The sequence below is a fragment of the Tupaia chinensis genome, unplaced genomic scaffold, assembly GCF_000334495.1.
Source record: "Tupaia chinensis unplaced genomic scaffold, TupChi_1.0 Scaffold147282_1, whole genome shotgun sequence".
NCBI classification, from domain to species: Eukaryota; Metazoa; Chordata; class Mammalia; order Scandentia; family Tupaiidae; genus Tupaia; species Tupaia belangeri.
In genome coordinates this window covers 5,091,147-5,116,590 of record NW_006207133.1, presented here as the reverse complement: position 1 = coordinate 5,116,590, position 25,444 = coordinate 5,091,147, and the positions used below count along the sequence as shown (strand labels likewise).

Sequence of the window (25,444 nt, the reverse complement as noted above, 5' to 3'; positions counted from 1 at the left end):
TCTGGTGACCGCACCCCCCCTGGAGCAAAACCCTCTCAAAAAAAAAAAAAAAAATCAAGTCAGGGCCCAGCCTGGTGGTACAGTCAGAAGCAAGCCAATCACTGACCGTGCAGCCTGGTGGCTATGGGAACTGGATTCTGTATGGGCAACAGTGGTTCCAGTCCCAGGCCCCAGTAGCTTGAAAGTCATGAGTGCGTGCATGCCCCAGATTCCGATAAGATGAAGAGATGGAGGAGCAGGGATTGCAACGTCTCATACCCCATTGCGGGGTCGTTTCTCTGGATAATGCAAGAGCCCTTTGGCATATTTTTAAAAAAAGGTTAAACTGAACTGCAAGTGCTGGAAGCCACATGACTGACTGTGGGTTTAGATTCCTGGGTCAGCTTGATAACATGCCAGGTATGTGATGAGGATCGTGATGAGCTGGAGAGCCAGAGGAAGGGGGTTACAGCATGATGAGACCCAGTCAACTGTGCTTCTCTCTGTCCATCTCTGTCTGTCTCTCTCTCACACATGCATACACATTCTCTATCATTAAAAAAAGGTTAAGTTGGGACCAGCAGGTGGCGTGGTGATTAAGGCACTGGACACCCATATGACCAACTGCAGTTCAAGTCTTAGACCCCGTGACTTGGTAATCATGCCAGGCACATGTGTGTGAAAGCCCAAAATCCCAGGAGGAAAATGGAGAAGGAGGGATTGTGATATGGCCATCCCCCCAGGGGGTGATTTCTTGTTTTTCCTCTCACTGTCTCTGTTGGGCAAGCACATGCATCTTATGGCAAAAAAGTCAGGGAACCTCACTCTTGAGAACCTGGCCATAGTTCTTTCTGTTTAGGGCCCCAGGCCATTTTTCTCTGTGTAGTGGTATTGTCTTGGAGAGAGAAATATTTTCAGAATTAGCCCCTCTGTTTGCTTTCTGACTCCCTCCCCTGCAATCTCCTGTCAGTTTGTACTATTTGCTGAAGTAGGTGGCCTGCAATCCACCTCCCCATTCCATGTGGATTTGGAGGTCTGGAGGGTAGCAGCAGAGCCTGCCTCACTCCCCTGCCTCCTTCTGAGAGCAGCAGGTGACCTGTGCCTAAGTAAGCCTGCAGGCTTTGTACCAGCAGGCCCATCCCCGTAGGCCTTATCCTCTGCAGGCCCCGTCCCTACAGGCCCTATCCCCTGCAGGCCTGATGTGCCTCAGCCTGGGAGACTCCAGCAGGTGCCCACCAAGAGGGGGTGGGGCTGTGAGTAACCAGCCCCAATGCCTGCCTCATCACCCGCTTCTTTCACATTGCAGTGAATTTGGAACCTGCTATATAAGTCCCACCTACTAGGGCTGCAGAGTGAGTTATTTCAGACCGGGTACTGTTAGGGACAAAGCTGGGGTGGTGCTGGCCTTCCTGCAGGTTTCTGGATGTGGACGTGGATACCCGCAGGCAGAGCTGGACATCCGGGTGGTGGTCCATCCTGCTTCCTACCTAGGCTGCAGCCTCAGACTCGGGCAGGGCTGTGTCACTCTCTGGCATCTGCCATAGTGCCTGGCACACCAGAGCACGGGCAGGGCATTGTTGTCTGCGTGCAGGAGCCACACAGCCAGCCTGCCAGTTTCCACAGAGATAGGTCTGGCTATCTGAGGACGGCAGACAAAGGGTCCGAGGTCCTGGCCAGGTTCCGTGGATGGGGAGGCCTCAGTGACTGGGACCTGGTGGGGAAAAGTAGTAGGAATGATGTAGTCTTCCCTGTCAGCGCGGACACCTCCAGATCCCACATCAGGACCACGAAGGTTCCAGAGGAGGCCTCCAGAGGCAGTGGTGCTATGCCTGTGTGTGCTCGGTACTGCCATGGTAACATCACCGTGTAGTGACTCAGAAGCACCCACCTTTCCTATCTCGCGGTACCCAGGTCCAAAGCCTACCCCATGTCTCACTGGGCCGAACGTGGCTGAGCTGCATTCTTCCGTAGAGTCTGTGGGGAAAACCTGTGTCCTTGCCTCTCCCAGCTGCTCGAGGATGCCCTCCTATTCCTTGACTCCTGGCCACTCCCTCCATCTTCACAGCCAGCTGGAGAGGCCCAGCCCTCTACTTCCTTTCCCTCTGGTTCACCCTCTGCCTTGTCCTATATAGACCATGTCCATGGTCCCTCAGCTGCTTCCCACCCTCAGGTAGCAGGTCACTTCCTCAACAGTAGGAGAGGAACAGAGTAGGGGCCTCTGCCCCATAGAGTGCCTTGTCTTTCTCAAGGCCCCCATGCTCCCTTTCTGCATCTTGAGTCAGAAGCTCAGGGGTTAGGGCTCTATCCATCAGGCTCCTGAACCACATTCTAGCTGTTTGGGGAATTGGGCTGGAAGCCACCATGTCTGAGTGACCCGAGGAAGGCTTTGGCATCTCCTATAGTGGGGTAGGGGCTCCTCATCACCCAGGACTGGGTCCTCAGGAGACCTGAGGTTTCAGGCCAAGCCAGACCCCACTGTCCTTCATTCCTCCATCCCTGATGACCCATGTCAGCTGCTAGGAGGCCTTGGCTTATTGGAGCCATGCCCTGGGGCTCTGCACGAGGTGCCAGGAGCCCTCAAAGGAAAGGCCAGACCCCTTGACCAGCAGACTCCCCACAGGCTTTATTGAGGCTGGGCACCATGTCCCATATGCAGTCTTGGCCATGGTCTGACTGTCACCCCACTTTGCCTGTGGTTTCTGGGCAGGGAGGAAAATCTCTGGGATCTGGAGGTGGAGCAGAAGGTGAGGTCATGAGAGTGTGGCTGCCACATGCCTAGGTCCCTGACATCTTTCCTGGACCTACACCTCACTCTCATACTGGATACTAGGCCTGTCATTCATGTTCTCATGTGGCTTCCTGAAATCCCATCTTTGTCCAGCTGGGCATTGCCCTCAGGGATGGATGCCTCCCTAAATATCTTGAGCTGGGAGGCAAAAGGTGTAACCTGTGGGAGGTGCTTGCTGGAATGAAAATCCCAAAGGAGAGGCCAGCAGGGGGTATAGTGATTAAGGCACTGGACTCCCACGTGGCTATCCATAGTACAAGTCCTGGACCTGGTGGTTTGAAAATTACACTGGGTGCATGTGCACATATGCCCAAAATCCCAGAAGGAGAAGGAAAAGGTATTGTGGTGAGGCCATAGCCCTTGAGGGGTGATTTCTCACTAACACTCTCATTGTCTCTCCCTGGTGAATGCATGCACACAGTAGCAAAACAGCCTTTAAAAAAATCCTAAAGGTGCCATGGAGCTTGGAGAATGTTTCCATTGCCCATTTACCACATGTGATTTGCCGTCTTAGTGAAACAGCTCAGTTCTGGGACTGTTCAGAGTCTTGGTATGGGAAATGCACCAACCAGGCCATGAGCTCAAAGAGGTGAATGCACTGGACTAACATGATGAGGTCAGGATCGCAGTGATCCTGGACCTGTAGGCCAGCCCTGTGCTCCACTCCATGGGCCTTGTGCTTGGTCAGTGCTTGGTTCCTCTAGGCCTGATGAAATGCTTGAGCCTCAATCTCCTAATCTGTAAATGAGGGTATCAGTAGTCGTGAGGCCTGGGCTCCTTCGAGTTGTTGGGCACCCACTGGATGGCCTCCTCTGCTGTAACTTAGCCGTATCAGGGAAGAGGCCTTGCCCCGCAGGTGGAGGGTAGTCTGGGAGCTGGGCAGAACGCCTAGGTGTGGTGCCATGGAGCCTCTCAGCGTATGGCCAAGAGGCCTTGCCCCGCAGGTGGAGGGTAGTCTGAGAGCTGGGCAGAACGCCTAAGTGTGGTGCCATGGAGCCTCTTAGCGTATGGCCAGGGTTTCCATATCTTGACTGTAGCCCCTACCTCCTCCACTTCCTTTTGCTCTCTTTGGGCCACTTAGGGTGTGCACTGGTTCCAAAGGTTCCTTTGCATAAGCAAGTGGCTGTCGGTCTTTTCATCCCTACCCACCTCAGCATCTCGGGGGCAGGACTCACCTGTAACCAGGACCTGTATTAGGCAGATGGGACTATGTGTTTGACAACCGGGAGGTGAGAGAGCTTTTTCCTGTCTGTGAGATACTGCTGGCACCCCTGGGATCCCTGACAGCCATCCTTGCCCATTTGGACTAATTAGATGCTGGACTCTCATTTTCAGCCAAAGGGAGCTGACCGAAAGCAGAAGACTGACCGGGAGAAGATGGAGAAAAGAACTGTCCAAGAGAAGGAAAAGTACCAGCCGTCCTATGAAACCACCATCCTCACAGAGGTGAGCTGGGTGGGACAGGATGGAGCCTCCCAGGGCCTTTCATCAGTGCAGGTTGCCAGCTAGATTCTGGGAACATTGCCCACCTTGGACAAGCACGTCTTCTGGGAGTGCCTACCCAGTTGTGTGTTCCCAGTCTGGAGCTCAGGTCCATTTGATAAAATCCATTGGTCCGGGTGGTATTCAGAAATAACTTCAAGCTCTCTGCTGCCTTTGAATGCACTTGTGCTTTCATTATGAGGGTATTTTTTTATTTTCAATAGTTAATATATTCAGGTGGGGGACCAGCAGTTAGCGTAATGGCTATGTCATCCCCCCGGGGGGTGATTTCTCGCTTTCTGTCTCTCTGTCTCTCTCTGTCTGGCGAGTGCACGCGCCCTATAGCAAAAACTTCTCAAAAAAAAATATATATATATTCAGGTGTTTCCAAATGAAAAAGGTACAAGCAAGTGTACAACAGAAAAAGAGCCCTGCTGACGCTGCCCCAGACTGTGTTTTCTCCCCGAGGTCAGCCAGAGTCTCTAGGTCCTGGTATGTCCAGCCCGACTTTTCTGCATGGGAAGCCAGTTTGTGCCCACGCTCTCCACGTGCCTGTCCTCACACACAGACGCATGGTGCTGTGCCTTGCTCTTTCCACTTGAGAGAAGATCTCATCAGTTCCTTATCTGTTTATAAAGAATTTTCTAGTTCCTTGTGCAGCTGCATAGCTTTGGTGTGTGATGGCCTGGGGGCAGGCGCGTGGTCATTCCCGAGCCCTTGCCATTTCAGACAGCGGTGCAGTGAATACCTGTGTGCGTGAACGTCTGCATATCGGGAGGAAACCTATAGGGCTCCACCTTCATAGGAGGGGTCACATAACTGCATGCATTGCTGTTACGTTGTTTGGATAGATTTGGACATTTATTTCCACTACTTTTTTATTAAACTGCTTTTCCATTCACTTGTTTGTTTAGCAATATTTTATTTGTTGTTATTATTATTTTTATTTGACCAAAGAGAGAGAGGGAAGATGAGAGAGCAATCTGCCGGATCCAGGACTTGAACCATGGTTGGCCATGTGGGAGTCCAGCGCCCTAACCACTACACCACCTGCGGGCCCCTGCATTTCCTCTCAACACTGACAGCAGCCTGTTCTACACATCCTATGTCCAGGGGTGCTATGGAGTCGCTCACAGTCATAGACTTCCCCTCTTGGTGATGTGACTCACATCCTGCACCTCTGTTTTACTAGACTCCATGTGTTTCGAACAGTTATTCCCCCTTGTTTTCTGGTGTTAGTCTGTGTTGACTGGGTAATAGGACTAACTCAGAAGACCCCACACATGTATAAGGCCCATGCCAGCCCTAGCAAGGTTAGAGCTTGTTAAAGGTAAGGCCTGGTCACAGAAACGCAGTGGCCTGGTCCTGGCTACCAGGTACTGTGAGCATGCATATATGTGTGTATACCTGTGTAATAAGTGTTACGCAGGAGAGAATTTGGAACAAGTGTCAAGGCTAGTTTTATGGTTCAGACAGATGTGCACTGGCATTTTATCTGGGATGACAGTGACAGAGAGCCCTGGTGCAGGAAGTCCCCTGTCCTACCCCTCAACCCCAAGCCAGCAAAGGAGTGGCAGCCTGTATTCTGTGGGTTAGAGCTCGGACCAGCTTGCTCCTGTGCCCAGTCCTGCCTGTGCTGGTGAGCTGCCCTGTGTGTCCCTGCCTGGTGGTGCCTCTGTCTCCTCCACCCCTCTATTCCTCTCCTGACACGCCATCTGTCTGAGCCTTTGTCACAGTGTGGGTGTTTAGTGGAGAACCCCACCTGGCCCGTGTCCTGGGGAGGTGACCCCTCCTATCGGCTCATCAGCTTTCTCCTCGCTGTAGGATTTAGCACCAATGAATTCCAGAATTCCAGCCCATGCTCACAGTGGGGTTAAATATTTACCAAGCTGTGGTTCAGTGGGTGATAGTAAGTCTTCAGGAATGCTTCAAATTGGCCCTCTCCGGGAGGCGTCATTGCAGGGCAGGGAAGAAATGACCACCTTGTTAGCCGACTCCCCTTGGTAGGGTAAACCTGTCTGTCTTTCTTTAGGAGACCCCCACCCCTCACTACACATGTTCATTTTGTCTTCTGTACTCTTGGTTCCTCGAGGGCATGGGTCAGAGCTCTGTGTTTCTGTGTAGCTCCCAGCAGAGTGCCTGAGATGAAGTACATATGCATGCGGTGGCCTTGAGAGGTCCTGCCTTGGTGACTTGCAAGTGTCTCTCCTGCTGCCTTGGGCCCCATCAGCAAGCCCTGTTTTCAAAAATAGTACAGGTTAGGGAACCAGCAGTTAGCGTAATGGCTATGTCGCTGGACTCCCACGTAGTCGACCATGGTTCGCATCCCGGACCTGGTGGCTTAAAACTCACGCCGGGCGCATGTGTGTGCGTGCCCAAGATCCCGAGAGGAGAATGGAGGAGAAGGGATTGCGGCTGGGAGGTGGTTTCTCGCTTTCTGTCTCTATGTCTCTCTCTGTCTGTCTGTCTGGCGAGCACACGCGCCCTATGGCGAAAACCTCTCCAAAAAAAAAAAAAATAGCACAGGTTGAATTTTTAAATTTTAAAATATTGTTTTCTAAGCATCCATATGTGAATGCTTAGCAAAGACAACATCAGTGGGGTTATTTTCTGTTGTACACTTGCTTGTACCTTTTAAGTTTGGAACCACTCAGACGTATTGGGTTTCTGGAAAAGTGATGACATATTTTTCTATGTTTTTCTATGCAAAAATGTGTCATAACTTTGCAGACGACCCCGTATATATATTTATTCATGATAGAGTGAGAGGGAGGAAGAGAAGTGGGCACGCTTTATGGGGTCTTGTCATGCCACGATCCCCCTCCAGTCCTCCAGCCTGGGGGGATCCTGGGCACTCACATACATGCTGAGAGTGTTTCAGGCCAACCAGGCCAGGGATTCGAACTGTGGTCACCTGGTGGGATCTGGCTTCTTGTTAGCAGTGCATTTATTACCTCTGTGCCATGGAGCCAACCTTCTTTTTTTTTTTTTTTTTTTTTTTTTTTAAAGTTTGTCTACTTCATTCTTCCATGAGAGAGGGACAGAGAGATCACACCCCCAACAGGAACTTGGCGCTGTGCTCTACCCCCAGCCTCAGCCAGCCCTGGGTCATGGTCACGTGTGCGTGCACACATTGGTGCACGAGGAGGTTCCTAGACATGGAGCTTTCCTTGTGGGTCGGCCTCAAGAGCCCTGCACCACCCTGCGCTGCTGTCTGGCCCCTAATACTGAATTTTGCTGGCTGTTTTGTGGTTGGCGGTCACCAGTGGTCCCGGGCTCCCTGTCACATTCAGTGACAGATTGTATGTGCGGGGCAAAGCTACTCTGAGCAGCAGCAGCTGGCTGTTCTGTTTTCCAGTTCTTTTCTTATGGATCTGGGAGTCACCTAGCTGAGGCTGTTTCACTCAGTTTGACTGCTAGGAAGCACCTTCCACACTTTGCTTGTTCCAGGCGTGACTTCCTGAAGCTTGGGTTCCTTTTCTGCTGTACTTGGTCTCCCCTGTGGGATCCTGGCAACTTGCCCTCTGTGACTCCTTGCGGGCACCGGATAGATGCAGTCGAAATGGTTCGTGGGCCAGGGGTTTTGTGCCATTACTTCCAGTCGAAATGGTTTCACGGGCCAGGGGTTTCATGCCATTACTTCCGGATGCTGCTTGGGAGGGCCCAAGGGAGGTCGGTACCCCCACGGGCTCCAGCTCCTCCTGGAGACCATTACCGTCAGTCACGTGCCCTGTACCCTCTTCCTACAGTGCTCTCCCTGGCCCGACGTGGCCTACCAGGTCAACAGTGCCCCGTCCCCAAGCTACAATGGCTCTCCAAACAGCTTCGGCCTCGGCGAAGGGTATGTCCACCTTTTTCCCGTGGGGTCCTGAGTGGTGGGTGCAAGGTTCATTCTTGACCTTGCTGTCTGGGTCTTCCATCTTTCCTATAGCCTGCCAGCTATTTGGATTTCAGGGTGGCTACCTGGGGCTGTAGTTATAACCATTTTTAACATCACAGCTTTTCATGCCCTGAAACCCTTCTGGTGGACAGCAGTCCAGAACTCACCCCAGTAAAACTCTCCCTGTCTGGCCTGAGGATGTATTAGAATGGCCTCCTGAGATGGCCCAGGTGCGCTCTGGGGCAGAATGGCCTCCCTGTACAGTGGAGGTCCAGCTGATGTGACTGGAAGGGTCTTCTCCGTGCTTTGTTCCAGCTCCTGGGCCATCCACAGAGAGGCGTGGATCTGTCTTGGATCCTCTCTGTCTGGGTTTCAGGGCTTGAAACACAGAATCTGGTCTTATTGCCACCTGCAAACACACAGGCCACGTTGACCCCCAGGACACAGTGACAGGCCTCGCAGGAGCTAGTTTCCTGCAGCACAGGGCTCATGGCATCACTGTGATGGCTCGGCATGTCTTGTTCTGAGACCAGGTGGAGGCAGGGAGAGCGCCAGGCCAGAGGGGTTACCTAAACCACACAGCTTCTGCCCTTGCTCAGCAGGCAGAGAACTGTTCTAACGGGAAAGCGGATTGCCCACGAACTCGGTTTGACCAAGGTGAAGAGTCATCATGGGGAGAGGGAGACCAAGGAAAGGCACAACGTCCTGTTCCTAAAGTCTGAAGTCATATTTAGGTTCAGGCATACCTAGTCTTGAATCTACACCTTCGGGGGATGGTTCCCTTAACCTCCCCAGCCCAAGCCTCAGTCTCCCCGGTGCCAGAGGGGAGCACGAGTTGCATGTAGGGCCCGGGAGCCTATGTCCAATGCCTGGTACCTGAAAGACTCCTGATGAAGTGCAGCTGCTTGACTGGTTTAAGGAGCATCCCTGTGAGGGGCTTTTCTTTTCTTTCTTTTTTTTTTGTTTGTGTTATTAATTGTGGTAAAACAAATGTAACATGGACATTCACTACTGTAGCCATTTGTCAATGTGGTTTGGTGGCAGTGCATGCGTCCACATTGCTGTGGAGTTATCACCACAGTCCATCTGGAGGGCTGTTTCTGAGTTGTTTTTCCATGAGTGAGAGATACAGAGACAGAGAGACAGCACCCCAGCAGGGTCTTCACACTGTTCTCCCCCACCAGCCTCAGCAACCCTGAATCATAGGCACATGTGTGTATCCGCCATGCTTGGGGAGGTTTCTGGATGTGAACCCGGAACCTTCCCATGTGGTTTAGCCTTTTAGAAAATTGTGTTACCCCTGCACCACTGTCTAGACCTCCGGTAGCTTTAACTGAAAAACCCAGGTGTTCAGGTCTGGCCTCCCACTGTGAGTTATCCTGTAATACTGCCATTTTGGAAAGCCATGGCAGTGTTTTCCTCATGAATGGATGACAAGCGGTGGTGCTTGGTCACTGCCCCATAATCCCCAGGGACTTCTGTGCCCTTTCCTGTGGCCACATATAAGAGCAGTCATTGGATGGGGCAACCTTCAGTTTGGCTGCAGCTTCTCAGAGGTTGAGCTCCTTTAAGGAGGGTGGCCTGGGTCCCCTGGTCAACCTAGGTTCCCTGGTCAGCCTGAGGTTCCCTTGTACTGGGGCTGGGGTGGGAAGCTCCTTGTGGGAGGGAATCCTGCACAAGACTAACAGGTCAACCAGCAAAGGGCCTGGCTGCTGCGACTTGGGCTTGAGGGGTCATCCTTGGCCAGGGCAGTCTAGGCTACTAGACCTCCCAGCTACACCAAAGGGTTAATTGGGGATTTTGAGGGGTTGGATATTGGCTCCTACTTAAGTTTCTCTCACTCAGGAAATGCTGCTTTAAAAATTTTTTTGTTGGGGCCAGCAGGTGGCATGGTGGTTAAGGACGCTGGACTCCACATGGCCGACCACGGTTTGACTCCCAGACCTGGCAGCTTGCTTTCTCACTTTCTCTCTCTCTCTCTTGTTCTGTCTCTCTCTGGTCAAATTAAAAAATAAATAAATTAATAAATAAAGTTAAATAAAATAATTAAAACAAAAACAAAGTTTCCCAACTTATTTTAAAAATGACTTTTGTTTGTTTATTTTATTCTTGATGGAGATCACATGGCAGGGTGTGCACACCCTTGATGGAGTATCATCAGGGCGTGGCCCCTTTTCTCAGCCGTGCAGCTCTTCGGGGTGTTGAGCTTGCACACACATGCCCTGTGTGTTTCAGGCTGTCTAGGCTAGGGATCCAAACCTGCGGTTGGCCATGTGGCTTCCAGCACTTCTGTTCAGTATGCTATTGACTGTGTCACCAGGCCGGGCCTTTAGAAATTCTTGAGGACCCATTTCACTGAAACAGATTCCACGCCTGCTGGGACATTGGCCCAGACTAGGTGATGGGACCTTTGGCTTGTCCCTAGAGCTTGCTCTGTCCTCACTGCCTATCCTTTCCTTTGCAGCAACAACTCTCCCACCCACCCGTTGGAGGCCCTGCCCATGGGTAGTGATGTAAGTGCTTGCACTGGGGTCTGGCTGGTGGTGCCGGGCAGGCAGGCCCCACATGGTCACCTCAAGGCCCCCCTCTCTGCCCACAGCACCTGCTCCCGTCGGCCTCTATCCAAGATGCCCAGCAGTGGCTCCACCGCAACCGGTTCTCACAGTTCTGCCGCCTCTTTGCCAGCTTCTCAGGTGAGCGTTTCTGAGCTGTGTTTAAATACCACAGGTGCCTTGGCAACCCAGCAAGGCCAGCTGCCTTCCAGGACTTGCCCTTGGACCCTGTGAGCCTGTGGTTTTGTCTGGGGGGCTCTGGGGTAATGGGGTTTACATGTTTAGGTGTCCTGGACCTGGATCAAGTGCTAGAGATAAAAGATGCTGCTTTTGGAAGTGCCCAGCCACTGTGGCTTTAGAGGCTGTCTTGATGGCTTTATCAAGAGCCCTTTACCAGGCTGGCCTGCTATGGAGCAGGTGAGCCCTGGATGTTGAGAGCTGCAGATCCCACGTGACTGGGGTTCAAATCCTGGGAGTTGAAAAGCATGCGGAGAGCCTATGCATGCATGCCCAAAATCTTGATGGAATGGAAGAATGTAGAAAGGATCGGAATGTGACCACACCCATTAAGAGGTGCTTTCTTTCTGTCTGGCCCTCTCTCTGGCTAGCTCACATACCACCTGGCAATTAAAAAAGAAGGGAGGGAGGGCAACAGTGGCATAGTGGTTAAGGCACTGGTCTTCCATGTGGCTGACCATGGTTCGAGTCCTAGACCTGGTGGCTTGAAAACCACATGGGGCACGTGTGCTTGTGTGCCCAAAACACTGAGAGGAAAATGGAGGAGAAAGGATTGTGTGGTCATCCCTCCTGGGGAGCAATTTCTCATTGTCCCTCTCTAGTGAATGTACATACCCCCTAGGGCAAAAACTTAAAAAAAAGAAAAAAGGATTCTCTCACCTATGGGGGGAACGCGGGCTCTAGTCTGCCCAGGAAGGGGGTCCCCTTAGCCAAGCAGAGTGGTGTATGCTTGGCAAAGCTTTGCACTTTTCCTACCAAAATTCAAGGGAAGTTCAAAAAGCTCAAAGAAAAATGGAATTAAACTATGCATTTCTTTTGGCACATACACAATGAAATCCATGCCGTTTTTTTGGTGATGTGCATTTTCCGCGAACTTTCTGAAGACCTTTTGTAACTCTTGTCACACTGCAGAGCCATGACCTGGGGGCTAAAGAAGTCACAGGTGAGATGGGAAAGTATGTTCTTGGGATCCAGCCGTTAGCATAATGGCTATGTCGCTGGACTCCCATGTAGTCGACCGCGGTTTGCGTCCCGGACCGGGTGGCTTAAAACTCACACCGGGCACGTGTGCGTGCGTGCCTAAGATCCTGAGAGGAGAATGGAGGAGAAGGGATTGTGGTGTGGCCATGCCCCCTGGGGGGTGATTTCTTGCTTTCTGTCTCTCTGTCTCTCTCTGTCTGTCTGTCTGGTGAGTGCATGCGCCCTGTAGCAAAAACCTCTCCAAAAAAAAAAAAGAAAGTAGGTTCTTTCTTCTTTAAAAGATTTTTGAAGGCCTTAAATAAGATTATGATAATAATAAATAAAATTAAAAAACAGACGTGTATGTTTCTACTAGAAGTATACATATATACTTTTCAATAAAAAAATAATTGTAGTTATTGTGCCAAAAAAAAAAAAAAAAAAGCTTTTTGAAGGCCTTAGGCTGTGGGCCTGCCGGACAGAGGGTGCTGTGGGGCTGGGAAATGGCAGCGAGCCTCCCGGCCAGGGGGCGCCAGTCTAGAGCACCAGGAGTAGCTTCGGCCAGAACGAGCGGTGCGTTTCTTCAGGACAGCTGTGGCAGCGGAGGAGAGTCAGCATTCACTTGGTTTTTCTGAGCGCCGTGGGTGTGAGGGTGGAGGCTGCCAGGAGGGACAGTGAGCCTGTCCTTGGGAGCTTGCAGCTTTGAGTCGATGCAGATGCGTCACCTGCCCACCGCAGGTCAGTGTGTGCAACTGTGATGGGGCGCTCAGGGCTGGGTTGAATAGACAGAGAGAGACTGGCTGGGTCTTACAGAGGGGTCTGCAGAGGACTGGCTGAGATGATGTCCTTGAGCAAAGGCTGGAAAGGGGCCAGAGGCGTGAGCCACTGGTTGTGGAGAGGGAAAGTGCAAAGGCCGCAAGTGGGGATTTGCCTGGTGTGGTCGTGGGTGAGTGGGCTCAGGAGGAGGCAAGGTCAGAGAGGCACCGAGGGGCACTGGCAGGGGCCACCAGTACCATGGAAGGACGTCGGTTTTACAGCCTTTGAAAAGAGCACCGTTGTGCCTTCAGAATCGTACATAGCACTCTATCTGACTGGTGGGAGAGACGGGGATCATGGCCTTTGGCAGGTTTCCAGCAGAAGGCTGACAGTGTCTTGGGACCTTGGAGAGTCCCCAAGGGTTCCAGGCTCGAGGGTACTCCTGGGGCTCTGAGGAAGGGGCAGCCCTCAGCTGTGGCCACTTTTTTCTTAACCCACCATTCTCTGTCCCAACCTTCCTTTGTTCCTTCAAGTGTTAGCCAGTCCTTGCAGCCTGCTGCCGGGACCGTACATTGATATGACACTTGGGGCAGCACCTGCCGTGGGGACTCTGTGACTAAGCAGTCCCCTTTGGGACTTGGCCCTACAGACACACATGTGAACACAAGTCTTCATAGACCTATTCATAAAACCCCAAACTGAAGCAGCCCAGTGCCTGGCAGAAGGGGCACTGGCCAAGGGGCAGAGAGAGAGAGCGTGAATTGTGTAGGCACATGATGAGAAATGGACCGGCATGAACAGGGTAGAAGGGCTATAAATATAAAAAGCTTGTGAAAATGTATATTATGAAAAAAACAATGCATGCATTTCAATAATTTTTGCACCAAAACAAACTCACACTTTAAAATAAAATTTTTGCCACAGAGAACGTATACTTGCAAGAGAGAGAAAGAGAAAGAGAGAGAGGTGAGACATTACCCCCCATGGGTCATGGTCATGCTGCTGTCCTTTCTCATCCATCCTCTTGGGACTTTAGGCATGACATACTCATGGCTGGAGTATTTCTCAAGCTGCTGGGTCCAGAACTGGAAGCATGCATGCAGCTATGTGAGATCCAGCCTACCTAACCACCATGCCATCATCTGGCCCCAAATGCTTTAATTCTGTTTTCCATTAACTTTTGAAGTCCTCTTCTATAATGACAGTCAGCATGAGTGAACCCTGAAGTATAACTCGAGGGAGGGGAGCTGGCCCCAGAGGAGCCGGTTCAGTTCCATTTCCATGAACTACAGAGAATGAGTAGAACTTTTTTTTTTGGAGAGGTTTTCGCTATAGGGAGCGTGCACTCGCCAGACAGACAGAGAGACAGAAAGCAAGAAATCACCCCCCTGGGGGGATGGCCACGCCGCAATCCCTTCTCCTCCATTCTCCTCTCAGGACCTTGGGCACGCACGCACACGCGCCCGGTGTGAGTTTTAAGCCTCCCGGTCCGGGACTAGAACCACGGTCGACTACGTGGGAGTCCAGAGACATAGCCATTACACTAACTGCTGGTTCCCAAGAATGAGTAGAACTTGATGGTGTTCCTCAGTAGCAGGGGAGTGGCTGGCACGAGGGGCCCAGGAGAAGCTGGCAAGGTTTGCCCCTTAATCTGCGCCATGTACCCGTAGAGGGTTTTCAGTTACTGCCACCCCGAGCAGTGTGCTTCCGTGTACAGACACACACACTGGTGCCACTGTGCTGATACAGTCTTGCATGTGGATTGTGTGCCGATAAAAAGTGCAGAGGCGGGGCAGGCAGGCACAGGCAGTGAGGGCCTGTTGGCTTCTGTTTTATGCACTTACAATTTTTTTATTACCAGAGGGCACTTGTGCTCGAAGGGAAAAAGCACCCCACAATGGGGTGTGGTCATGCTGCAATCCTCTGTCCTCCATTTCTTCATCCTGTCAGGATTTGGGGCATCACATACACCCAATGTTTTTCAAGCCACCAGGGCCAGGCTTTGAACCATGGTTGGGCACGTGAGCTCTGGCTTTGTGGACACAGGGCTAACCTGTAGCACTACCTGCTGGGTTGGCCCTCTGTGCTCTTCTGAGAACACCGGCTGGTGAGTCTCTGGCATCTTGTGGGCTGTGGCCTTCTGATGCTTCTCTCTCTAGAGAATACCAGGTGCAGGGTTTGTAGGTGCCTGGGCTGGGCTGTTCCTCTGTGTCCCATGTAACCAGTGGCTGCATCTCCCTGCCTAGGGGCCGACCTGCTGAAGATGTCCCGGGATGATCTGGTCCAGATCTGTGGCCCTGCGGACGGGATCCGGCTCTTCAATGCCATCAAAGGCAGGTGGGTGTTGGTTTCTCGGCACAGAGGCTGTCACCTAGCCGAATGTGGCAGGAAGCACCTCCCTCAGCCTCTGGGATAGCAGACGACCTGGTGGGAATGGCGGTGTTTGGGCAGGGCCCCTTCTTCGGTGTGGGAACAAGTTCAGGAGGAGGGGCAGTGAAGGGTATGGGCTGCGGCAGGGGAGTGGACCCTGCATGGGAGAGTCAGCCCCTGCCACGCCCCTGCCTGGAGGTCCCTCCCTCTTCTTGGCTTCTGGATCTCAGCTCCAGAGCTGCCTCCTCAGGTTCTTGGGTGTTTGTGTGGTCCTGGACTCAAGCCGCCACCCCACCAAGGGAAGCCATGGGCATGAGCAGGTCCATTGCAGCCTACATCTGTGTTCAGGGCAGGCCAAGCCGCACTGCCCTTAGAGCTGCCTGCCCTTGGGGAGCTCCTGCAGCTATGCCATGTAGAACCACTGGCCTACCCTGGCTCTTAGCCTCAGCGGATTGAGTTTTACATTTTACTTAATTTCAGTGAATTTAAATTTTAGTAGCTACTCGTGGACAGGGTGGTTGTAGAGAGAGAACCAGGTTTATATCCCAGATCTGCCTCCAAGGAGCTGTGCAATGTGGGAGGGGAACCCCTAACCTATCCCAGATCTGCCTCCAAGGAGCTGTGCAGTGTTGGAGGGGAGCCCCTAAACCTGCCTCGGTGTCCTCACCTGTAAGATGAGGACACAGCAGCTGTGTGAAGATGACATGAGTTACAATGGAAAGTTCGGAGAGCAGCACCCAGTGCAGGAGGCCAGGGGTGTGCTAGCCCTTGTTAGCACTCTGGAAACAACTGTACCTTGAGATTCGTGCCCTGGGGCAGAGTTCTTCTCACCCTTGGCAGGTAGCTCTGCCTCCAGGTGAGCCCACGTGGCTCCATTAAAGATCTACCTCGGGGAGATCTGTCCTTTCCCACCCACCACCTGTGACAGGCATTGAGCATCCCTGTCTCCATCTTTTCTCCTTCCCGAGTCCTTCCCACTGCTCTTCCCATCCTGGAACATTCTGGAACAGCAGCACCTGCCTGGTCCACTACACCTGCTGTTCCTCTCTCTCCTCCTGCCAGGAACGTGAGGCCGAAGATGACCATTTATGTCTGTCAGGAGCTGGAACAGAACCGGGTGTCCCTACAGCAGAAGCGGGACGGGGGAGGGGACAGCAACCTGTGTGGTGAGTTGTGGGGAGTGGAGCCAGGACCCAGACACAGGGACCCTGCAGCTCACTCCTGAGTCCCAGTCCAGTGAAGGTCCAGGCCCTCCTGGGCCCTCCCCTGCTCCCAGCTATTAGGCTAGGAAGGACAGTCTGAGCCTCCTGGATCTCCTCGCACACAGAATGGGCAGCCAAGTGCATGGGGCGGCTCAGTGGTGCGTGTACCCCACACCACATGGCAGCAGGTGCTACCCCAGAGGCTTCAGGGAGGTGTGAGACTATCCCAGGTTTTACTTCCAGTGAGTCGGGATTTGAACCTGGATTGCCCACCTGAGAACCTCTTTAGAGACAGGGTATCATTAGGATGTCCAGGCCGATCTTGAACTCTGTCCTCCTGCCTCAGCCTCCCAAGTAGTAGGGACTCCAGGCGCATGCCACCGTGCCAGGCTGGAGAGCCTCTGCACCCCACGAGGCTCCTGCTGAGAAGGGGCCCAGGAGGAGATGAGAGCACTGCCAGCCTGTCCTGCTTCCTCTGAGCACTCAGGCTGGCGCAGCTGAGGCCAGCGGTGAAAGGTGTCAGCCTGCACTCCTTGGAGGGTTTTTTTTTCCCCCTTGTTAGAGGGCACATGTGCTCACCACAGAGATGGAGACACAAAGCACCCTGTAATGGAGCGTGACCATGCTGCAGTCCCGCCTCCCTTTTCCTTTCTCTGTCCTGCCAGGATTTTAGGCAGGCATGCATGCACATGCACCCAGTTTCTCAAGCCGCCAGGGACTGGGCTTCAAACCATGATCAGCCATGTGGGATCTGGCTCCCTACATATGGGGCTCAACCTCTGCACTAAGGGGTGACTCCTCCTAGTTCTTTCATTTTTTTCTATCAGTCTGGCTTGTTTTAGGGATGAAATCAGGAAAAGTAGAACTGACTCTGAAAGGCTGAGAAAGAAAAAAGTACAGTTAACACTCTCTTACAAAAGGGAATCTTAGAGAGGAGGCCTGGGGTTCTGACCCAGTACTAGTTCCCGAAGGGCAGGGTGTGGTGGCCTTGTTCTCTGGGAAGGTGCACGCCATCCACGTTGAAGGGAGCCCTGTGTGTTTCTGAAACGCAGGGCATCCAGTCAGGGTTATTTGAGCCAGTGGTTCCTTAGTTGAGGGAGAAGTTTGGGAATCTTGACTTTAATCCAATTATATTTACTTTTTTTTTTAAGCTTATTTATTTTATTCATGATAGAGAGTGGAGAGTGCATGTACACACACATGAGAGACTGAGAAAGAGCAGGGAGAGAAAGGCACCCTCGACGGGTCTCATCACAGTGTAATCCCCCTTTGCCTCCGGCGGCATGCACACACGTCCATCATATCTCCGGTCAGCCCTGGCAGGGACCCAGACCCGTGGCTGGCCTTGTGGCTTCCAGCACTGCAGTTCAGTACTGGCTATAGGCCGCACCATCTCGGCTGGGCCCGGTATTTACTTTTGACGAACTCGAGGTCTCTTACAATCGAGTGATCCACCCTGAGTTGTCTGTGGCATTTGCTCCTACCCACCTGGTTCCGTTTTGTCTGAGGAAGCGTTTCCAGCATCACTGTTATTTTCCAACTTGCTGACGACATGGTGCTCCCCTTTTCCCTTTGGGGTCACAATGCTCAAGCCAAGTGTGGTTTGTGCTGTCGGTTAACAGCCAGGACCAGACCTCTCTGTCCTCTCCTGTTAGGTAGCAATTCTAACTGCCGCCCGAAGCCATTTGATAACCCCTATAAACAGTGGAAAGGTTGGGGGGGGATCCAAGATCTCCTCCATCCTGAAATGGGGTGCACATCTGACCACACATCAGAATGACCCAATGTTCCCTCAGCCTCTCCCCTCCAGTTCTCCAGCTGGTGTCACTGGGCTGGGTGGGCTGTCCAGGAGTCTACATTTCACGTAAGTGCCCCGAGAGAGCAACCCAGCACCACAGAGCCGCAGCCTGGCATTTTCACCCGTCAGTGGGCTGCACGGGGGCCTGGCACAGGCACTCAGCTGTGTGGCTCCTGGGAGTGCCCCTCACCGCTGGTCCTGCCACCTCACTCTGGCACATACATCCTTACAAATGAACTGTTGGTTTCTCAGGGTGCATGGAAGGGCCGAGGCACTTAAAAGAAGGCACTTGTCCCCCTCCTCCAGTGTACCACGCCATCTTCTTGGAAGAGCTGACCACCTTGGAGTTGGTGGAGAAGATCGCCAACCTGTACAGCATCTCCCCCCAGCACATCCACCGAGTCTACCGCCAGGGACCCACGGGCATCCACGTGGTGGTCAGCAACGAGGTATGCTGCCTGCCTCTCGGCCGAGGCCTGCCCCAAGTGCTGTGAGAGTGTGTTGAGGCCACATCTGTGTCTCAGTGGCTGCTGAGCTTCCACCCCGTGCCAGCCTTGACTAGCTACGCAGGAGCCAGCAGTGCAGACTCCACACCTGCCCTCAAGGTGCTTATAGGCAGGGCCACAGGGGTCTGGGGAGGGGTATCGTAGACTAGGAGAGGATATGGCTCCTGGGAGGCGTGAGCAATGGCCTCTACTAGCTGCCTCAGCCCTCCTGGGTCTGTCTCTGGTGACCCAGGCCTGCTTGTAGAGGGCACGGGCAGCTGCTGGCTGAAGGCTCAGGTGTTGTACGCTTGCCTGACAGTGGATAGGCATCACACAGGTTTGCTGACATGCTCCAGTTTCTTACACATTGTAGAGCAGAGGCTTTGAGGCCTGTTCTGTCCTGGACCCCTCTTCCAAACAGTATAAGTAGCACATCCCGGCAGGGGGTGAGTGCTCCTGTGTCCTCACCGCTGTTCTCAGTGTACGTAGTAAATCCCAGCAGTGGGTGAGTGCTCATGTGTCCTCACCGCTGTTCTGAGTGTATGTAGCACATCCCGGCAGTGGGTGAGTGCTCCTGTGTCCTCACCGCTGTTCTGAGTGTACGTAGCCCATCACAGCAGTGGGTGAGTGCTCCTGTGTCCTCACCGCTGTTCTCAGTGTACGTAGTAAATCCCGGCAGTGGGTGAGTGCTCCTGTGTCCTCACCGCTGTTCTGAGTGTACGTAGCACATCCCGACAGTGGGTGAGTGCTCCTGTGTCCTCACCGCTGTTCTCAGTGTATGTAGCAGCTCATTTAATCCTGAGAAGCTTCCCGAGGGTAGATGTTCTTGCCCCACCTTACACATGGGAAATTGAGGCACAGAAAGACTATTAATTACCCCAGGTGGGACAGTTGGTAGAAGGTGAGCTAGGGTGAGGACCCAGTAGTCCAGCTGCAGAGCCCAAGCTCCAAGACAGCAGGATATCCAGCCTGCTAAAGCAGAACTGTGCTGGCAGGGGCAGAGGTGGGGCCTCGGTCCCCAGCTCAGCTCCAAGCAGACGCTGAGCACATCCCAGGAACTGTGAAATCCTCTGTAGAGGACTGTAGAGGAAACTGGGTACAGGAATGATGGCTGGGGAAGTAGAGAAGTCTGGGATTGAACTGGTATCCTCACCCCACACTGTGTCTCGGTAGCTGAGTGGCCTTGAAGAAAGTTACTTAACCTCTGTGAGTCTTGGTTTCCACATCTGCAGAATGAGGACAATTATACTATCAGACAGGCTGTAGTGGGATAAAATGAAAATACACATTGCCAGGTGCCAAGAGACACTGAATAAGCAGTGGATCTTGTAACTGGCCTGTCCATGCCAGACACTTGTTATTTGGGGGGGACAATTGGTGAAGAGAGCTTTGTAGATTTAGCAGTGTATAAAATATAACATTTTTAGAGTTTAAGTATTTTAGAAGTTGTCATTAGCAATAATCCATTGCCACTTGCCATTACAGCTTCAGAGTCCTTTAACGTTCATGAGCATTTCATGCAATCTGAGAGGTCATTAAGATGTTTTTTTCTTCCTTCTTCATTGGAAAGTAGTTTGTAATTAATATAAGAAGTCAAGCAGGGCCAGCTGGTAGCATGGTGGTTAAGGGCTGGATCCTAATGTCCAACGGAGTGGTTCAAATCCCGGACCTGGCGGCTTGTAAAACACTCGGGGTGCATGTGCACCCATGCCCTCTCCGAGAGTTATTTCTCACCTTTCCTTTCTCGCTCTCTCTGCCTCTCTCCTGCAAATACATGCCCCCTATAGCAATAACTAAAAGAATAAAATAAAATTCTTAAGAAACAGAAGTCAAGTAACATAGTACGATAGAAGGCAAGCAGGGAAGACCTTTCCTCCATTCCCTTCTCTAGAGGTGTTTGCATTAGGTTCGTTGTGCTTCTGCCTGGTCATAATTAATGTGTGTGGGTAGTGTGCGGGTAGTGTGCACAGGCGTGGGTATCTCTCTCTCATTTGCTTTCTTCCTCCCTCTCATGTGCGTACACATGCACTATCACAACGAAAGAATGAAATTACTGAAACACACACACAACAAAGTTCCACCTGTATACTTGCAGTTTGCTGTTTTGGCCACCAATTCAGAATTTCTTCCATAGCTTTACATTTAAATCTAATGTAGCTAATTTCTTCTATCACTTTAGAATAGCCAGGAAGGTAGAAGCCCCTACCCAGCACATGGAAAGCTTGTCACTGCGCGTATCAGAATGAGTTTCTTTTTTGAAACAAAGGCCAAGAATGTGGGGAACCCTTGCAATTTCATGGGTCCCTGGAGGAGGTTCCTTCCCTGTCTTACCCTGTGCTCTCAAGAGCAGGCAGTTAAGCAAGTGAAGCAGAGAACGGAACTCAAATGCCAGTTGGCTAAGCAGCCCGTTCTTATTCCCTGAGCCTCCCTGCCTCTTAACCCTGAATCAATTGGAAACCTTTGGTTCTTAATTGCCCGGAGCGCTGGAGGCAGCCTGGCCAGTCAAGGAGCCAGCCTCAGGGGTGCAAGGGCACTTTATTAAACGAGGGAGTTACTGATTAGCCTGCGTGGGCTCAGCTTAAGGCTCTGTGTGCCAACTGGTTGGGCTGCCAAGAGTCCTGGATGGAGCAGCCAGCAATATAGAATAAACGCACTTCACGCACCATTAGGCCCTGCAGGAGGGGCAGGGGTCGGCAGGTGGAGGGATTTGCAAGATTTGTAGCAATAATCTAGAAGAGGAAATAGGGTGAGAGTTGCAATTATTAAATTTGGAAAGGGATTTTGCTAACAGCTAGTGTGTACTTAAATGTACACTGTGAAGTACAGCATCATATCCAAAGATTATATGAAACTTAGGTGTATATGGAGGCCGCTGGAGGCAGCTGCGGCTGCTGAGGAGCACTTGTGACGAGACCTCAGGCTGCTGCCTCTGCTGCTGGTCACCTTTGGGCTGCTCCGGGTTCTGTCGTTACAGTGTGTGTAGAGACATGGATGTCCTTGTGGGCACACATGCGGTCTATCTAGTTTTTGATCTGTTGTGCTTGCACACGTACACGTTCCTATAATGTATCATGCCAGGAATTGGAGGCCTAGGAGCTAAGCAAAAGCAAAAGAAGCATACATCAGCAAAACTACAGTCCCGTGTTATAGGATGATATTTTGGTTTGTTCTATGCTTTGTGTAAGGGTTTCTATAACTTAAAAATCGCGATCATGTCAGACATTGCTTCTGCACCAGCGTTTCCCAGTGAGGGCTGTAGCCTGGACGTCCTCTGAGTTCATGGAGGCTCTGGCAGTGCCTTTTCTTTTTCTTTTTTAAAAAAGAATTATTTAATTTTATTTATTTTTAATTTGACCAGAGAGAGACAGAGAGAAAGAGAAACAGAGTGAGAAAGGAAGCCACCTGGTCCAGGACTCGAACCGTGGTCTGCCGTGTGGGAGTGTCCAGTGTCTTAACCACCATGCCACCTGCTGGTCCCAGGCAGTGCCTTTTCTGGCTGTGAGTGTCTGGGCTGTGGTTGCTGGGCCCTTCATAGTCTGAGCTACGTTCAGAATATGGGAACACACGCTCTCGTTTGCCTTTCAGATGGTGCAGAATTTCCAAGATGAATCTTGTTTTATCCTCAGCACATTAAAAGGTAAAACCCTCTGCCTCTTCCCTGCCTTTCTTGTGTCATGGAAGTGGGGGGTGGGGGGCTGCTTCCTTGGGACAGTGTCAGGTGGGAGAGCCAGATGGGTGGCAGGGCCCCTTAGAGACAGAGACCTGGGAGCAGCCTTGGGAGAAGGGAAGCACACACTTCCTGTGAAGTCTGCCCTCGAAATGCTGGAGCTAGTGAGATGGCTCCAAAGTCACTTCTGAAAGGGAGCTCCTTGCTGGGCAATTTATTCCCCATGAAGCCAATGCTGAGTAGAAGGAGGACACCTCTGAGGTTTCCTAAAGGCTCCCAGGAGGGCTACTGGGGAGTACAGTGACCAAGTCTGCAGGCAGAGGAGTCCAGAGAATGTGAGAAAGGCGTCTGAGGGGTGTCAATGTGCCTGTCTTTTGCTGAGAAGGCCCATGCAGGAGCGGGTGCTTATTTACAAAAAGTGGAGAAGCCCTGCTGTGACCTCCCTTGGGTCTGAGACAGTGAGTGTGGGGTGTGTCACAGCTGGTACCCTCTGCCCAGGTCACCGACCCCGAACTGTGGCAAGGCCACTTCCTCTGTTTCATAGGACTAACCAACGAGTGCCTTTAGGGGCCCGGGCCATTTCCTCCCCAGAACGACAGTTTGTCCAAAGCCTGCTTACACATACACCCTTTCGTCCTTGGGCCTCGGGCTGTGGTAGGAAGACCTGTTGTCAAGAGAAACAGAACCAGGCGGGTGCCAAGGCATGTGTTGCAGTCTCTGCTCCTGCCAGCACACTTGGCTGTCCACAGCTTGGCTTCGGTGGTCTCTGCTGTATCCTCAGACCACACCTGTTGGGACCCCTAGAACCGCGGCGTTGTGCCTTTCTTTCTGAGAAGTAGCACGGTGTTTCTGTCCTGCAGCGGAGAGCAATGACGGCTACCACATCATCCTGAAGTGCGGACTCTGAGCAGAAGCAGGACAGCTCGCCTCCAGCTCCCGGCGCACGGACCCCCTTGGATGTTGACACTGCACCACTTTCAGCTGTGGCCTCGCCTGGCAAGCTGAGGCTAGGAGGGACCCTGCCCAATCTATGAAAGCTACAGACCATCAGCAGCGGAGACCGCGGACTAAGTCCCCTTGCAGAAAGCCGGTGGCTTCTCTCTCTTCCTCTCGGCCTTCAGTTTCTGAGCGGCTCCTTGTCCTTTTTCCCAGCCCTGGCATTCTAAAGAGGCAAGCAGTGGGTGCAACGTTTCTGAAACTCAGGCTCTTGACCTCATTGAGTATCTCGGAGCCATGTGTGCTGGGACTTCTGCCCGCCCTCTGCCTCCAGAGAAAGCTCTGCCTCACCGCGTACCATCACCTCCTGCTCCGGGAGCTGGGTCTGTGATCAGTGCCCCCTGAGCCTGTGGGGGCAGTTTTCCCCTTCTACTGTCTTGGGGTTGCTTCACTTCTTAGTGACCTGGTGACATCCATCTGTTACTCTGTGCCTTGTGCCTCTTTCACCTTGACCTTATGTCTGAGGACCTGCTGCTGCCTCAGCGTGGTAGACACCACCGTGTGTGTAAGAGCTGTCTAAACACGCTAGTGCTGAGGTTCCTCAGGGGATTTGGGGGTGCGGTGGGAATAGAAAAACTATTTTCAGGCTCATACTCACGAATAGAAAAGGGAACAAAATTATTCTTCTTGAATTAGTTCAGTATGATTTTATTTCTGAGTAATCGTGGGTAAGGAGGATGAGGAGATGAGCATTCCATTGTATTATGGGATAACCTTGACTTTCGAAACACTGGGGCCTCTGGGCTGGCCTTACAAAATCCCATTTAGAGAAGTTGGTTACTCACTGAGGACAGTGTATTTCGGGTGGGAGACTCAAATTTAAGTTTTTCTCATTTTTCATTTGTACTGCCTTTGTCTAGGGTATTTTACCTGCGTCGGAATGGTTGGATCACCTTTCTTAATAGGCTGTGGGGAGATTTGAGTGTCTGTCACTGTGCTAGACTCAGGAATTAGTCTTTATTTTGTCTCTGGTTCCTGGGATCCTGTGGCTCAGGGCTTCAGCTCTTTGCTAATGTAAATTCATCTTCCAAACCTGTGACTACCAGGTAAGATTTTACAGCTTCTTCTAAAATACTGCTTTTGTGGAAAATAGTGCTAGGCTCAAAGATTGCTGGAACTAGGTAGCTCTTGTTTTATAGACGGGGAGACTGAAGCCCAGAGGTACAGTCTCCTGTGTGGTGTCACTTAAATTTATACAAACCAGAACACTTTTGAGAGTGAAAGGAGCTCTTGTAGTAACTTGTGTTGGGACCACAGCTGTGGTCCTGCAGTGTGAAAACAGGCTCTGTACAGTCCTGTGATTTTTAGTAAACTTGTAGTAACTTGTGTTGGGACCACAGCTGTGACGCTCCTGCAGTGTGAAAACAGGCTCCGTACAGTCCTGTGATTTTTAGTAAATTCACAGAATCAAAATCGAGTCACAGAATCACAATCAATTTTAGAGTACTTTTATCATCCCTAAAAGAAATCTTGTACTCCTGGCTGTCACTGTCCTGCCTGTCCCCCACTCCCCCAGTCCTAGGCAACCATGAGTCTGCTTTCCATGTGGACTCGCCTGTGCAGACCTTTCATATGTATGGAATCATATGACATGGCTTTTTATGACTGGCTTCTTTCACTTGACCTGATGTTTTCTAGGGTCATCTATGTTGAGTGTGTATCAGTACTTGTTCCATTTTATTGCCAAATAATTTCCTTGTCTAGATAGATGATATTTTGTTTATCTCTTTGCCATTTGATGGGCATTTGGGTTATTTCTACCTTTTGGCTTTTACGAATAATGCTGCTGTAAACATACGCATGCAAATTTCTGTGTGAATGTATGTTTTTATTTCTTTAGGGATTATACATAGGAGGGGAATTGCTGGGTCACATAGTAACTCCATGGTTCACATTTTGAGGGACTGCCAGGCTGTTTTCCAATGCAGCTCTGCCATTTTACATTGTCATTGGCGGTGTGTGAGGGTTCCAGTTCTCTCCAGCCTCACCAACGTTGCTACCTGCCTTTTGATCATTGTATCCTCGTGGGTGTGAAGCAGTATCTCAGTGTGCTTTTCGAGTTGCATACCCCTGATGGCTAGTGATGTTGACCAACTTTCGTTATGAGTTTTGGTTATTTTTAATGTTTTTTGGAGAAGTGTTTATTCGGATCCTGATTGGGTTGTCTTTACTAATGACATGTAAGAGCTTTTTCTCTGTTCTAATTGTAGATCTTTTATGGATATATGTAAAACCTTTGCAAAAAATCTTTCTTCCATTTTATGAGTTGTCTTCACTTTCTCAATAGTGCCG

General features: G+C 51.5%; 1 protein-coding gene across 2 annotated transcripts in view; it reads left to right on the top strand.

Annotated features, from left to right (window-relative positions):
- TFCP2L1 (transcription factor CP2 like 1) overlaps positions 1–24,460 on the top strand; it is a 60,249-nt gene extending 35,789 nt beyond the window's left edge. The window contains exons 7-15 of one of the 2 annotated variants that reach the window (XM_006169579.2): positions 4,103–4,213; positions 7,999–8,090; positions 10,594–10,642; positions 10,729–10,822; positions 14,881–14,971; positions 16,067–16,170; positions 18,311–18,453; positions 22,075–22,126; positions 23,017–24,460. In XM_006169579.2, coding sequence (XP_006169641.1) covers positions 4,103–4,213; positions 7,999–8,090; positions 10,594–10,642; positions 10,729–10,822; positions 14,881–14,971; positions 16,067–16,170; positions 18,311–18,453; positions 22,075–22,126; positions 23,017–23,063 — 783 coding nt within the window. In that variant the 3' untranslated portion in view covers positions 23,064–24,460. Of the gene's footprint in view, positions 1–4,102; positions 4,214–7,998; positions 8,091–10,593; positions 10,643–10,728; positions 10,823–14,880; positions 14,972–16,066; positions 16,171–18,256; positions 18,454–22,074; positions 22,127–23,016 lie in introns of both variants that reach the window. The other variant, XM_006169578.2, reaches the window with a different exon arrangement.
- The last annotated feature ends 984 nt before the right edge of the window (positions 24,461–25,444 follow it).